This window comes from Takifugu flavidus, chromosome 5 (genome assembly GCF_003711565.1).
Source record: "Takifugu flavidus isolate HTHZ2018 chromosome 5, ASM371156v2, whole genome shotgun sequence".
In the NCBI taxonomy this organism is placed as follows: Eukaryota; Metazoa; Chordata; class Actinopteri; order Tetraodontiformes; family Tetraodontidae; genus Takifugu; species Takifugu flavidus.
This window is the reverse complement of record NC_079524.1, coordinates 15,159,973-15,176,073: the sequence shown is the minus strand read 5'-3', so window position 1 is coordinate 15,176,073 and position 16,101 is coordinate 15,159,973. Positions and strand designations below refer to the sequence as shown.

At 41.8% G+C, this 16,101-nt stretch overlaps 1 protein-coding gene across 3 annotated transcripts; it reads left to right on the top strand.

The window, feature by feature from the left end:
* The first annotated feature begins 665 nt into the window (after positions 1-665).
* Positions 666-15,985, top strand: LOC130525884 (uncharacterized). 3 transcript variants are annotated; one of them, XM_057033137.1, is made up of 12 exons: positions 666-790; positions 6,711-6,786; positions 7,613-7,863; positions 8,505-8,690; positions 9,223-9,394; positions 9,579-9,758; positions 9,837-9,959; positions 10,060-10,172; positions 10,261-10,291; positions 10,368-10,458; positions 10,812-10,896; positions 10,978-15,985. In XM_057033137.1, exons 3-12 carry the CDS (start codon positions 7,726-7,728, stop codon positions 15,211-15,213), a joined length of 5,355 nt encoding a protein of 1,784 aa, XP_056889117.1. In that variant the 5' UTR covers positions 666-790; positions 6,711-6,786; positions 7,613-7,725; the 3' UTR covers positions 15,214-15,985. The 3 variants fall into 3 exon arrangements, with proteins under 3 accessions (XP_056889117.1, XP_056889116.1, XP_056889118.1); XM_057033136.1 differs by lacking the exon at positions 6,711-6,786 and having other exon boundaries at positions 677-790; XM_057033138.1 differs by lacking the exons at positions 666-790; positions 6,711-6,786 and adding an exon at positions 7,280-7,300.
* Positions 15,986-16,101: the final 116 nt, after the last annotated feature.

Sequence of the window (16,101 nt, the reverse complement as noted above, 5' to 3'; positions counted from 1 at the left end):
CATAAGGATTGAGAGGTCCTCACCTCTTAATTAAGGCTGATGACCACCAACACACTAATGATAGTGTTCACACAAGTCCAGGTGATTTTTTCTTTTACCTGAATGACTGAGAACAGTCGCCAACATATTGCTTTAAAGGTTCTGTGACAATCTCAAACAAGGTACTCTAAGGGATTTGTGGACAACACTATAAGTGTTAGAAATGAGATTAGAAATTATAAATCTTAGACTTCATCCAACATCTGTTGCTGATCTAACTCCTGCCTTTGTTAACTTTACATTTGGGCTGACTGGCTGTCAGAAGACGGTGCCACCATCGCTCAGCTGCAGCTGCCGCAGGAGTTCAACTCCCAACATCGTCATCTCTGTCATAATAAATAAAGAAATTTTACTCAAAGGAGCAGATTTTATACTCATTACTCACAAATCATTTTACTTAAAACGTATTCATAATTCTTTAGAAAATCTAATATTTCTAGTTTGTTTTGTTCTGTCTGATATATACCGTAGTTTAATATTTTTCAACTCTCGATTTCAAAGTTCTTCAGTCTGACACTGTTTGAAATACTTGGGTTACATTTTATTTTACACCTCACACGCGGGGCATTTGTGATTTTGCTTTTAGACCAGCTTAAACAGGAGTTATGTAAGTGCAGTTGCGCATGATTGGTACCGAGCGCGGAGCATGCGCACAGAGACGCACCTAACAACATCTGAAACTTGCTCGCGTGTTGAAACCATTTAAATAGATTCGTTTTCCAGCCACCGACAGCTTCTGCGGAGACTGGAGGTAAGTCTGGATACCTTTGTATTGATGCCGCTTGCGTGCGTCTTCGTGTATGAATGCGTCATGTTCTGCCTGCGCGCTCATGGAGTTAAGAGGCTCAAAACGAGGGCGCATCTGCTGGAGCGGAAAGCTGGCGCGTATTAAATGTAGAATATCTAGATTGTGAGGAAGAATCTGGTGTGTGAACACGGACAAACCCGTCAGATCTCTGATGGTGTTGGCAGGAACCGAGGCGCTCTGTGATAACTGTTGTTCTGGTTTATTGGGTACACGGTGTTCTGTTTTAGGTACCTACCGTTTTAACTCATCCAGTGTTAATAATATGGTTACAAAGATCTCAGGATTTCTTTATCTTTTTGGTTTTCTTCGTAAATTGAAAAATTCAAAACTTCAAACATTTCTCAGTGTGTTAATTTTAAACTTTTAAGCATTTACGATCAAGTTTGCCTTGATCATAAATGTGTCAGTATTGTGACGTTTGCATAAAGTTGTTTTGTTTGTGTTGCTGTTGTTGCTGCAGGGCTTCCCCTCCCACACACACGCGCACACACACACCCTCTGTCTCATTAACTACCGACTTTAGAACGCGTTGTTCTCTGAGTTTATCACTGTTGTGTCTTTCTGCGTGTTAATCCAAGGAAAAGTGCAAAGTCAGCAGACGCACAATGAAGTGCGTGCCTCTAAAGTGCGTGCGTTTTCCCATTTAACTTGACGTCGATTTCTCCATAGTTACCAGAAGCAGTAGATTCGCGATGCAGCTCAGTTAGAACATTATGATCTTCCATTCTGCTGTTCCTCCAGATAAAACCTTCACAACCTTCCTCGGATTTACCTCAAAATGCTGGTGACAGTTACTGCAGAAAGATATTTGATTTTTGGTTAATTTATGCCACATGGGTGCATTTATAGTTGTATATATAGTTGTATTAATTACATTTGCCAAGGAGGTTTTTGTTCGTTTTTTTTTATTTTTACATTTACTACGTCTTTGACTACGTCTTTAACTTTTACTTGTGTTTGAGTTGAGATATTTTTGCCAGCAGTTGTTTCAAAAGTTGAATGTTGTTAAACTGCGACCAGTATGTTAAAGGCCAAAATGTTAAAGGTCAGCTTGTCCTGTTAATTGTGGAATCCTCTCTGTAAATGGTGTAAAAGAGGGTCACAGAGAGCAGCACTCACCATCATGAGGAAGATTGTTGACTGAGTCACATCACAGAAAAATCATCATAACAACACTCAAATGTAGGCCTGCCTTTATTACAGCTATGTGCTCTGGCTGAAGTAACTGAAGCTAGCATGTGGACTAATTTAGTATTTGAACTCCTGCTGCACATTCCATCTCACATCAGACCGTTGACACCTTTCTCACATGCACAAATTTGTGCATCTATTCCAGCTGCAAAGAAACGACAGTCCGATATGACCTCTAATCACCAAAAAGAGAACTTCCTTTAACCATTTGTCAAATTAAAAATGATAAAAAAAATACCCACATTATAGCTGGGAGTCCCTTTGTTTGTTATTTTTAACTGGAGAACATGGGCCTGTTTTTATCAGAGCCATGAATGCATCTGCAAACACACACACACGCGCGCACGCATGCACACATGCACACACATATGGCCAGCCATGCCAGGTCTGTTTTCGCTCTCACACAATAGACAGAAGAGACTTTCTGCTCCACTGGTGATGTCCAGTGACAGTGTGCTGGTGGTTGCCAGTCAGAGGTTTGCCGGGACCGGGGCCATCACACAGTACCTAAACTGGACGTTTGTGCTCGTGTTGTCACCTTGTTTAGCTCAGGTAACTGTGACCCAGAAAACTGTGACCCTTGGCAACAACAGGGGATTCAAACCCTACCTGTCTGCCCGTTGAACTTAGAAGTGTGACAACCTGTCCTGAGAGCAGCGGCAGGTTAAACGAGGGGAATCGTGATTAAACACGTGCACTGGAATCCGCTGATTATTGTGGATTATGGAAACCAGTAATCAGTTCTATGACCAAGCGTAGAATCGCTTATTGATGGACGCGAGGTATTCAAGGTCCATGCCTGGGGGGACTGTTAGAACTTTCTGCTCGAGTGGTCATGGCAGCATGTTGTTGAGAGATGGGGGATGTTGCACTGGGATTCATAATATATTGGGAAAGATGTTCCTGTAAACGGCAGGCTTTACTGGCATTGGGTCACACATGCATATTCACACTTGTGAAATTGAACGAGTTAGGAACGAGAACAGACTTGTTTCAAATTTATCGTAAATGGGTTGGGCAGAACATTCACGGAATCAAAGGAAAGGAGAGGAGAGGAGAGGACGGGCACAGAGCACAGAAACACACACAAAAATACACTATTTATACACTGGGTCAGCGGGGCCGGAGGTCATCATGCAGCTCTGAAGGCGGCGATACCTGTAAATGAATAGTGGGGGGGGGGAGCAGAAAAACTACACAAGAATCAGCATAACTAGTCTGCTTGATGAGGAGGAGGAAAGGAGAGGAGAGGAGAGGAAACCATGACCCAGTGGAGTGACAGAGGCCTGTCAGATGATCATGTTTCCGGACCCCGGCAGCCTTGGCCTATAAGAGCACAGCTAAGATGTTAACCTAATGATTAGACGACCCCCTAAGTATGATAATTTGTCTGTCTATAATAGTAACTGGAACTACAGAATTAGTAACAATAAACTTTTTCAAAGAGGTAGGTTTTAAGTCGGATCTTAAAAGTAGCGATGGAGTCAGCCTCCCGTACCTGGACAGGGAGCTGTTTCCATAGCAGGCGGGCCTGGTAGCTAAATGCTCGGCCCCCCATTCTACTCCTAGAAACTCTGGGAACCACAAGTAGATCAGCATTCTGAGAGCGGAGCGGTCTATTGGGCTGGTAAGGTATCACTAGCTACTCCAGGTAGGATGGAGCTAGGCCTCTGAGGACCTTGTAGGTCAAAAGAAGGGTTTTAAAAATTATTCTAAATTTAACAGGCAGCCAATGAAGAGACGCTATTACAGGAGTTTTATGATCTCTTTTGTCAATACCTGTCAGAACTCTGGCTGCAGCATTTTGAATCAGCTGGAGGCTTCTTAAAGAGTTGTTTGGACACCATGATAATAAAGAATTACAATAGTCCAGCCTAGAAGTAACGAAAGCATGAATTAACTTTTCACCATCATGCTACGCCGTAGTTTCCTGATCTTTGTGATGTTCCTCAGGTGAAAAAAGGCACTTCTATAGACTTATTTAATGTGTGAGTTGAAGGAGAGATTTTGGTCAAAGGTTACTCCTAGATTCCTCACAGAGAGACTAGATGTTAATTAGACACCATCTAGAGTGATCATGTGGTCTAATCTATCCCTGAGAGGTTCAGGACCAAACACCATGACCTCAGTTTTTCCTGAGTTAGGGAGGAGGAAATTTGAAGACATCCAGGACTTTATGTCTTTAAGACAGGTCTGGAGCTTCACTAACTTCTCTGTCTCCTCTGGTTTCATGGATAATTAAAGCTGAGTGTCATCAGCATAACAATGAAAATTTACCCCATGCTGCCGAATAATGTTCCCTAAGGGAAGCATGTACAAGATGAAGAGGATTGGTCCAAGTACAGAACCTTGAGGAACTCCATGGCTAACCCTACTGTATGAGGACGGAACACCATGGACATGAGCAAACTGGTATCTATCAGATAAATATGATCTAAACCAGTCTAGTGCTGTCCCTTTAATGCCAATCACATGTTCCAGTCTAAAAGGATGCTGTGATCAACTGTATCAAAAGCAGCCCTGAGATCCAGCAGAATCAGCATAGAGACCAGTCCATGATCTGAAGCTATAAGATCATTAGTAACTGTAAGAAGTGCTGTTTCTGTGCTGTGATGAGCTCTAAAGCCTGACTGAAACATCTCAAACAGGCTGTTCCTCTGCAGGTGCTCCAGTAACTGAGTCACCACCACCTTCTAAAGAACTTTAGAGATAAAAGGAAGGTTGGATATTGGCCTATAATTTGCTCATACATCAGGATCTAGTGATGTTTTTTTTAAGCAACGGCTTAATCACTGCCACCTTGTAGGACCGGGGAACATAACCTGTCACTAAAGAACCATTGATCTGGTCCAGGATAGAACTGCCTATCAATGGTAAAACATCCTTCAACAGGTGTGTTGGGATGGGATCTAAAAGACACGTGGTGGTCTTGGATTTCTGAATTAGCAATGACGCCTCAGAAAAATATATAGGGCTGAGGGAGTTTCAGGGCTCGTTGGAGAACCTGTATGTTCCCACAGTCACTCTTGGTAAATTTGGCCACAGTGCTGAAAAGAAACCTGGGGTTGTTCTTATTTTCCTCAATTAAAGAAGAAAAATAAGCTGTTCTAGCCTTGCGGAGGGCCTTTTTGTAAACTAATAGACAGTCTTTCCAGGCTACATGATAGCTGTCTATTTTACAAGAATCATTGAAACTTCACGATAGTGTAATTGTGGGTGTCACAAGCATGCACAAGCATGCACATATTTCAAAATATGGGGTGGTAGTTTGATTCATGGCTTATGGTGCCATGCATGTATTTCCGTCACAATCCACGAGCGGAGATGGCAGGAAGCCCCTTAAATTACCACGTATATAGAAAAGGGGCGTGTTCATGTGTAGAAACGAATCCAGGACTTCCTCTTTTGAATTCAGGTACAGCCAGCTATTGTTTGCTCCCAACGTGAAGCTCCTGAAACTGACATTAGCTTTAACTGTCCAGTAGTGGCCTGAAGCTATGGATGGGTGTCTGCGGGGGATGGGAAAGTAGTCAAGCTGGTTTATTTTGCATTTTTTGTGTTACTGGGTGGAGGAACAGCCTATTTACAGCAAAAGGACATTACAGATGTGTGAGCGGTCCGTCTGAACTGACCTGCCTTGCTCTAATGTGAATTGAAACCTAGACAAGGGTTTTTTCGATCATGCTGTAAATACCAACATGCTAATCCCAACCCGTGTTTGCTGTCCAACGTATTTCATAACAACAAACATTAATAACTATGGTAAGGCTGTCTGGAAGAGACACATGCTACACATGCTAAAGCAGCCCTTCCCTCTTGATTTTGTCTGTTGCTTTAGAGATCAGGGTAGACTTCTTCCTTTTGCAGGATCATGTGACACCCATCATAATTGCAACATAAAACTTTACTGAGTTGTAACGTTTAACGCTATGGCTCTCTCATGAGTCACCTGGTGCACAGCATTCTGTCCTCAGTCAAAAGCTGGACCTGCACTAATGATGCAAACTTAGGATGATAGATTGCACAGTCTGTGATATTGTTACTATAATAAAGAATGAAGGAATTTAAGGAATGAAATAGGATAAAGTTGACAGGAGACATTCATGGAAAATCAGAGCAGGTGAAGATTGTGTGCAGCAGCGCTAAGATGAGGAGAAGGAGGGCGGAATTCCAGAAAAACAGCGACAGCAGGAAATCCTGGGGCTGTAGCATCTCTTATTATGAAACATTCCTCTAAAAGACTTAAACCTTCCCAAAAATGTGTTAACTTTTTATTTTAAATTGGTTTTCCCGTGTTTGTGAGCACCATTATTTAAAGATGTGTGGAATTGACAGGGGTCACAGACTTTATTGAGGTATCTCTGCTGTGACATCTGGATGGCATCAGTCGGCATCAGTTTTTAGCTAGTTAACATCTTAAAGTTGTTATGAGTGTGTATCTGTGTGTGACAGCGACGTCACACCCCTAATCCTCCCATCATTGCAGCTGACCACTCCAGGCTATCATGTGTTGGTGTGTTTTGTGCACCTCGCATCCACATGCACAACTTTCAGCTTTGTTTGAGTGAAGCGCTCTTTAAATAATCACTTCTTCTGCCTTTTTAAGCCCCCCCTGTCCATGAGCAACACACCCACACCTGATTCATGTTCATTTTCTTTGGTTATGCCACAGAACTCAGGTGGATCAGCAGCAGCTGGAGCAGCAATAAATGGAATAAACAGAACTGAAGCAACAAACCACTATCAAAGTAAGATGACAGCAAGTTTGGCTTCTCAACCAAACCGAATCTAATATAAGAAGAGAACGTTCACAGTAGCTCTAGAGATCACTTAGGAGTAACGGGGATTTGTTGCTTGGTAGACTGATCAGATTACCAGAGCCACACGTGCTACTGCTGCTAATTTAAACCACTTCATGTAAAATAGGCTTGTGTGCGTGCGTGTGTGTTAATAATTGAGGACTACTCTTGAATGATGGCTAAGGCACAGGTGTATGTTTTTGGGTTTTCTCACACACACACATCATGTCTCCACCATACATGTGCAGATTAATTGTCCAATCTGTCATTAAGGAGTTCTTTCCCTGTCTTCCCTCCTGAGTTTAACTCTTGGGCTTGTGCACAAACTTTGTCTGCACTCAGATTTTCTGCACTCTGCCCTTAAACCATTGCTTCTGACCAGTCTGCTCTCCACTCTTAGAGGAATCTCTGTCCTTTATCTGGGATAGTTCTGTGCCACAACACCATCAAATTTCATTGGTTGGTATGTTGATTCGGTAAAAGCTAGACATTATTCCAGAGTAAACACAACATGAACTTTTCATGAGTAATATGAAGCCTTGATGTATGTAGCATCGTGGGTTGAAAACAGAAGCAGAATGTTACTTAAAACCCTGTCAGAACGCTGTTCCATAATTTTTTGCTTCCAATTAAACACTTAAATACCCTAAATATGCGTAAATAATAAAATCGCAGTAATCTTTAGAAATTAGAGGTGAAACATATGTATTGAGTAGAAGTGAGAATCTCTGATGTTTCTCTGATGTCCTTCCCCTTCTCCTCCCTCTCTACCCAGCACCCCCCATCGGCAGGAAGGTCCCCCTACATGAGCCTGGTCCTGCTCAAGGTTTCTTCCTGTTAAAGGGGCCAACCACAGGTGTGACCGCTGCTCTCGGTTCCCTTACAGGGATGAAGTTCCCAGTAGATCTCCTGGCAGATTTTAGCAAGGCACAGCTGGAGAATCTGGCCCAGGAGTACTACATGAACACTCTGCTCTACAGCCAGCATGACTCCTCTGAATATCTCACCCTGCCAGACACCACCCAGGTAGGATAACCAGAACACACATGTCTGTGGCACAGTTCTGTTTGGACCTGTGTCATACTCATTATGTCTGGAACTTGCCAGCGATGTCGTGACTCATTCTTATCATAATGACACCAAACGAACGAAACCAAACCAAATGAGCAGCTGCTGTACCGCTACTGGTCATAGCTGGCATGTTGTCTTCCAAGTCCAAGGAATGAATGAAAGATAACCATGAGTTTTAAAAAGACAAAGGATCACATAGTTTGCACAACGCCACAGCACAAATGGATAATATATGGAGGAAAGAAATCCAGCTGAAAATCTCTCCATTAGCAAAAGATGTTTGCAGTGGAAGGGCAGTATCGAAATGTCTAAATGAGTTATTTTTAAATGTCTTACCACCTGGGATTGGATGAATCCCAAACTCCCCACCTCAGAACCTTTTACCTTTGACCTGATGTTCCAATAGCAAGGAAACAAATGCAACCTAAACATAATTTCAAGTATTCCCTCAGAAGTTGAGCAGTCTTCACATTTTAGTATGCACTTCTTATAGATCATAAGACTGGATGATTTTTTGTGTGTCCTCTTATGGTTTGAATTGTCTTTACTGACTGAGGTATGTTTGAAGACTATGTCAGCCGTCCTTCTTTCCCCAGGTCACCATAAGCGTTTCCAGCACAGGCTTCGTCCCTTTCTATGGACAGAATGAAAAAAACAAGATTCTGGTCCTGTTCTCTCCTTCTGACTTGAAAAGCGCCATCGCTCTGTACCTGCTGGATCGATGGTGGACAGTAGAAGACATTCTTAAGACAGCAGACCCTGCACGACGCGGCGTTCTGCCGGTATGAAGGAAGACCGGTGCTCATGATCACTGATCTTTGCTGAGCACACTCACACGTAGGAATAGGCATAGAGTTTAGCATCTAATCAGATACAGTAATTGTTGTGTACTTAACAGATGGACTTAGATATCTCTAAAATAGTTAAACAGAAATGATAAGTTAGCATTCTCTTATTCTTCTCCTTATTCCTTTTATGAACAGACAAGTAGCACCATCGCCTGGACACTATATGCACTACACCATTACACTACACCACAGTTACTTTAATATAAAATGGATCTGAAAAGTATAGAAACACAATGAAACCGATGGTATATCTTTATACCAAGTGTACTGATGGCTGCTCATTCCTAGATTGCGTTTGTCTGAAGCATTTTTAGCTATTAATAATTGTGCAATGTCCTTTTTTGCAGCCGATTGTACAGGACCATCTGGGGTCTGTGATTGCAATGCTGACTTACTGTTTAGTTTTCAGTGATAAGAAGTAAAAGTGTAATAAATAAAGCAAGTTTGCCTGATGTGTATTCTTTAGGTGGATACTGTTGGAGAAAGAATTGTTCTTTACATCCTTAATCGAATCATCTACAGAGGGAAAGAAATGATTGCTGAGGAGCTTCCCTTTCTCTGCCATGGTGAAAATGATCATGCAAAGATTCTCTGGGAAGATGGAGAAGCTGTTGGCTTTTATTCAGTCAAACCCACAGGTATACTCTGACGTTGGAACACCGCTGCCACAAGATACACCACAAGGCATTACTCTTCCCCTTCTCCTCCTTCTCATTCTTCTTCTTATAATTATTATTAGTAGTAGTAATCATACAGAAGTCTAACAATAAGTTAATCTGACTGTTGGAAACTTAACTTTATACTGTTTGGTTTCTCCTTCAGGCAGCATGTACAAAAGATTTTCAACCCAAACTTATCAGCTTCCTGTGATGGACTCCATCTTTGTCAGAAAATGTCATCGTGGTAAAGGCTCTGGCCTCCTGATGCTGAAGGACTTCGTGCTCAGCTTTAGTGAAGTCTCCCTGGGGCTAAAGTACCCCCTCTCAAATTCCATGTATAGGGGTAAATGAGATCACCTTTTCATCTGTCTGGGTAAACAGTGAATTAATATGTATTCAGTGCACATCTCTTTGTTCTTAGTGTGTGAGAAGTACCTGTGTGAGTATCCAGAACATGCAGACCTTCTGTGGGAGGTGGAGAGCATAGGTGGCCCCTACCAGAGGACCAATATCGCCAGTAAAATCCAAGTCATGGGTCTGAGTGGTGAGACTTAAGCTAGACCGTACTGCCAACTTGGGACAAAGCATTCAGCATTCTCAGCGATGTATCCTGGAACACGTGTTCCATCCTCTTTTTCCCTCAGCTGTATCCAAGAGTCTTTCATTTAGTGAAGAATCACAGGTGATCGCGGATGTAAGGGAAGACTTAATTACCGAACAAATAAAAGAAGCCACAGAAGGCTCCGTAGAAATTGTGGTAAGGTATTCTCATCTTATATCTGTGACTTATTTTATAAAAATCACTGTAGAAATTTTTAACAAATTACTGTGCTTTGGGTTTGTAGGAGGAAACGACAGTTCTGAGAACCACCAGAGGTGAGTGATTCATTGCGATATACTGTAGATGTCCATAATGAAATTATGCACACTGTAACTATAAACGTTCTCTTAGCAACTGAGTTAGCAGTTACAGATCGACGTCTCAGTGGGTCAGGCAAACTGGAAGAAAACATCACAGAGGACCTTTCTGAAAAAGTTATCAGGTCAGTGGCAAGTACCGGTAATGTATATGTCTTATATGCAGCATGAATAAATGTAACATATTGTCATGGCATCATTCTTAAATGATGTTATATATTTTCATAAACGGATCGCTGTCCAACTAAATGCATGGGGAATTGATCTGCACTCAAACACACAATCCTTCTAAAATGACTGGTACCTGCAGATTGTTATAGGGGTTCACTTTTTTCTTGCCTTATGTCCAAGCTTTTGTCATATGGGATGAAAACAAATTTCGATTTCATCCTGCAGATATGTAGACGGCAGTATTTCTGTCTTCTGCTCTTACCATTAAAGAATATACCTAAAATTAATAACAATTGTTGTTCTGTAGAATTGAACATATTGAGGCTGGAGCCTCCAGAGAGGATCAGGTTTCCGTACAACAGGAGACAGAAATGCACGACCTACAGACTGAGGTGTGTCCAGATATTATGTTTTTCTGTCCAGCCACTGCATGTACAAAGTCCTACATGTGACTATTTTACATTGGTTTACAGGGTATGTTTCATCCTGAAGAAACTGTAGAAGATACAAGCAATACAACACCTATAGCGGAAGAAGCTCTAAGTGTAAAGGAATCACACAGAAATCTGGGCTCACGAGACACTTTAGAAGTTTCACCTGCAAACGGGGAGCCGCGAGATAAGATTACACAGGAGGAGCACATCAGCACCCACAATTCACCAGCAGAAGATGAGAACGTAACATCCGAGAATGAGGAAGTAAAGGAAGATTCTGCAACACTGGTTGTGTATGAGGAGGTTTTTGAGGTGCACACTGAAGTGGAGACTCTGAAGCAAGGAGACCAGGGACAAGTTTTAAGAAAAACTACCATTTTCAGCACCAAAACTGTTGAAAGCAATTACATACAACAGAAAAGTGACAAGGAAACTAATGAGAATACACTTCAAACAATTGACATTGTGGGTGAGTTAGCTGTGACTGATCCTGAGCCTGAAGAGAGTCAAGTATTGAGTGATGATATACTTGTCATGGAAGAACAGCTAAAAGATGAAGAGCTCCAAAATGAAGAGCTGACCGGGAATGAATATGAGTTTGTTGTGAAAGATGCAATTCTACATCCAGACACAGCAGAGACTGTTAATAAAAGGGGGCACCTGTTAACTGAAAGTCTAACGCTTCAGGAGGTACAAATATCTGATCATATGTCTGATGATGAGACTGAAGAGCCACCTGTCATACCGAGGAGAGGCAGAAGAAAAGTCAATCCCAAGTCCACAAAACAGAGACAACACAAGGAAGAGGGAGAGCACACACATGAAGCTGAGCCAATAGCAGGACGATCTTTAGGTAGAAAGGAAGCAGATAAAAAAGCAGTAGACAAGCAGATGGAGGACCAGAACCAGGAAGAAACAGACCAGTCTATGGACAGAACACCAGAGACATCGGCCCAGGAATTACTGGTTGTGGAAGATGGTAGAACTCCAGGTGCACATGAATCAGAAGAGGATGCAATAACCTCAACTAAAGTGAGAATAGAAATCAATAAAGATGACATTAAGGAGATGCCACCAGAAATGGACTCTGATTATGGGAATGAGGAAACAGGTGCAATTTGTGGTGATAATCTAGATCAGCCCACCTCATCAGTTCCTGATGAACTTCAGCTAACCAAAGACTGTGAAATGCCCAGGCTCCAGCAATCTAGGGTCATCTTAGTAGATCTCAAAACTGGTAGTGATTATGTAAGCTTGATGGTGGCAGGAGAAACCATTGAGGTGCAATGTTTAGCTTCAGAAAGAGAAGAGGTGGAGCTGACTGCAGATGAAAAGATGGATAAAGATCCAGAGACAGCATTGCAGCCATCCACAGAGGAAGATAATGATGATCTTGAAGAAGTCAATGGAAATAAAGGAAAAGAGGATTCTTCTAATGAGAATCATGAAGAAGAAGAGACATTTATTGAAACAATTTATCTTAGAAGTGGACGAAAGATCATAAAATTAGGTCACCAAGAACATCAACATGATGACATAGCTGCGGTGAGTACATGTGACGAGGACCATGAAAAGGAAACTATTACAAATGATGGCATAACAGGAGAGTATCCAGTAGAGGAGAAGCAGTCCGCTGAGCAAGCATCAACACAACCTGAGATAAATGACGAAATGAGATTAGAAGATGAAGCACCAATCCACCTTCAGCCATCAATACAAGTCAGCATGGTAAAAATCTCTACAGAGGTTGAAGTGGAAGAAAACAAAACTGATGATGGCGAGATTGCAGGAATAGAAAATGGAGATAAATCTGTTGACCAGAGAGAAGAAAAGCCTAAAGCTGAAGTTAAAGTGATGGATGATGGAGAAGTCAGCGAGATAAAAATCTCTGCAGAGGTTGAAACACAAACTGAGAAAGAGACACCTGTTACTGTAGATGTTGATGAAGGCCTAGTGACTCTATCTGAGGATCAGGAGAACACAGCTGATTCGACAAGTCCTGATACACTACAAGCATCAAACCTTGAAGAGCCATTTAGAGCTTCCGAAGAGAAGCCACACAGTGAGGAAATGGATCCTAAAGAGTCAGATCTCCATAGAGTGACTGTGGTTGTAGTGGAACTGAGAAACTCCAGTCAATTGCTGGATGAAAAAACAGTCACTGACAGTTGTATTGCTGAAGAACAACCTGTTGTTGAGATGGAAGAGCAGAATATGAAAGACGCACTGAGAGAAGATGGACAGACTGAGGCAGCTCCAGATGTCCCAGTTAAAGCATCATCTGTTTCTAAAGAAGCCATCGCAACACAAAATAAACAGTCGGCAGAAGATGATGAAGCAGAGGGTGTTTCAGGTGCAGAAGAGACACCAGTTTTAGAAAGAAGAGTTTTGAGAAGTGGTAGAAAGACAGGCAATATAAGAACTCAGAGGAAAGGGAGAAGATCTGCTGCTACCACACCTCAGGGTAAATCCAAAAGAGCCCAGACAAAAGAGGAATCAGAGGAACAAGAAAGAGATGAAACTATTCCAACTTTAGAAGAGCTGACAGAGGAACCCAAAACCGATCTGGAAGATGTACCACAAAAGGAACCAAGTAAAGAGCAGGATGTCCAAGAAGAGAATGATGGGGTAGGTGTTGCACAGGAAGAAGAAGAAATGCAGCTACATTGTGAAGAAGCTGATGAAACTAGTCAAGATGAACCAGCCAGTATAGGGACAGCTCTGAGGAAGGCAAAAAGGACTGCTCCTGCTACATCAACACACAAATCCAAAAGATTCTGCATGCAGCGTGAGTCAGAGGAAGAGACCTCAGCAGCAGATAGAGAAGTGGAAGACAATAAAACTGATGATGGCAAGATTGCAGAAATAGAACATGGAGATAAATCTGTTGACCAGGGAGAAGAAAAGCCTAAAGCTAAAGTTAAAGTGATGGGTGATCCATCAGAACAAGCAATGGAAGTGGCTGGTTCAGAAACATGTCCAAATGAACAAGCGGAGCCCTCAAAAGAAGTCAGCGAGATAGATATCTCTGCAGAGGTTGAAGTGGAAGAAAATAAAACTGATGATAGCGGGATTGCAGAAATAGAAAATGGAGATAAATCTGTTGACCAGGGAGAAGAAAAGCTTAAGGACATGGATGTTGTATCAGCAGGGACTAATTCAGAAACACGTTCAAATGGTGAAGGGGAGAATTACCTCAGTGAAACTGCTAGTGCACCCATGACAGTGGTGGAGGGAGACACTGATGAGAACGAAGCACCAGTTGTTCCAACACACATTTGTGGAAGTAATGGAAACACCATAAATGCTTCTGCAGGAACAATACCCCTAAAATGCCAAATAGAAGAAAATGAAGAGGAGACAAGAGAAACACATTCTGGTCCAGATGAACCAGAACCAGAACAAAGATTAGTGATACATGCAGAGGAGCAGGTCATTGAAGTTCCTGAAGGAGAGGAAGAGGAGCTAGCTGAGGAAACTACCAGCATGGAAAAAGAGATCAAGATAGATGGAGCAAGAGACCAAATAATAGGCAGTGAATCAGCATGTCTTAGAGGAGCAGAATCAGAGAAGTTTAATGATGAGCCACCAGTAGAAGTGCTTGAGACTGGTACTGAAGTCTATGGAACAAGTAGAGGGATGGAAGCAGAAATCACGGAAATAGACGTGGAGCCTCCCACAGCAGCTCCTGAGGAAGATCATTTAATATTGTTTGATGAAGAAGCTCCAACTGTAACATCAAAATCTCAAAAGAGCTCGACAAAAAGACCAAAGACCACCCCAAAACGAACATCTAGAAGGAGGAAAAAACAAGGACTTCAACAATACGTCGCAGAGAGTGGAGATGACAAAACGCAGGAAAAACCTGAGGATCCAGGGGAAACCTCACAACCTCATGAACCTTCTGGTTTTATCACTGCTAAGGACCTGGAGGAGAGTGACATGGAAGAAAGCGTGGAGGGTGACATCATTAGTGTGGAGAGTGAAAAGGACATCAGCTCAAATTCAGAACTGAACAAAGATGAAGATGGAAAAGAATTCAATTTAGAAGTGGAGGACAATCTTTCAGATGATGATGGAGAGCTAATAGTCATGGAAGAGAAGGTTTTAAGACGACGGACGGTTCCGGCACTGATAATTACACCCCGGTCGAATTCCAGATGTCATCGTATTAAAGAAAAGACTCCTCAGTTGGCCCTGAAGAAAAAGCCTATCAAAAGGAAAGGGACTGAAACAACACCAGGGCGCAGATCCAAGCGCCGCAGCAGAGTTTAACATTTATCATGTCCAGTGCACGTGTCTCGTGCCACATCATGAGGTAAAGACAGGATCACATTATCACTATTTTTTTAATATTGTAAATATTTTCTTACTTCAAAACGTAAATGTCTTTGTGCAACAGGTTGGTTAAAGGTGATGTTCGGCACAATCAAAGCTGCTTTGATTTGATCTTGGAAGAAAATACATTTTGTCTGATTTCATTTTTTTTTTAAATTCTTAAAGCAATATTTGTTACACAGAACCAAGGGTTACAGTTGGTGGAAATTGCATTAATGTGCACACATGACCTCATCTCATGTTCTGTTAACGACTCGTTAAATCAGCATTATCCTCAAATAAACCAACTTGTTTTTTAATCCCATATTATTTTTTCTATTAGAATTATATGTTCAGTTTTAACTCGGGGCTTAACGTGCCACACACATGCCATTATTGACAGGCTGCTGCGTCAGTCTTTAAAATACACGTGTGTGTGCTCATACAGGCATGACAGCAATCATAATTATAAATTACACTGCTGTTCTTTGCAGCACAATAATTAAGAAAATTTCAAAATGAAGTGAGAAAAGGAAAAACAGGTTCCAGACCCCTGGTTTGAATTTCATTCTGTTGTTTTATCGATGTGACGTAAAAACTGTCCTTCACAAATGTAATTGTTAGTAAGCCCATTTATGCCATGTCATTTTCTTGAGTAGTATTATATGTAATAACCTTTCTCTGATAAAATGGTAAATTTACTTTTACAGCAAATAAAAGTATTTCTGCAGCGGGTGTCTTGTCATACTTGGTGCTTCTTGCGAGAACCGTCAGGAGGCCGAAGTGAGTTTGACAAATAATACCACTGAAGCATTTGTAGTTTCAAATCTGTTTCCAGGTGCCATC

What these genes read in the sequence shown, in the direction of transcription:
- LOC130525884 (XM_057033137.1), top strand. Translation starts at nt 7,726, where the DNA reads ATGAAGTTCCCAGTAGATCTCCTGGCAGATTTTAGCAAGGCACAGCTG. An exon ending in AAGGCTCCGTAGAAATTGTG is followed by an intron (nt 10,173 to 10,260) that starts GTAAGGTATTCT and finishes TTGGGTTTGTAG; the next exon opens with GAGGAAACGACAGTTCTGAG. An exon ending in CTTTCTGAAAAAGTTATCAG is followed by an intron (nt 10,459 to 10,811) that starts GTCAGTGGCAAG and finishes GTTGTTCTGTAG; the next exon opens with AATTGAACATATTGAGGCTG.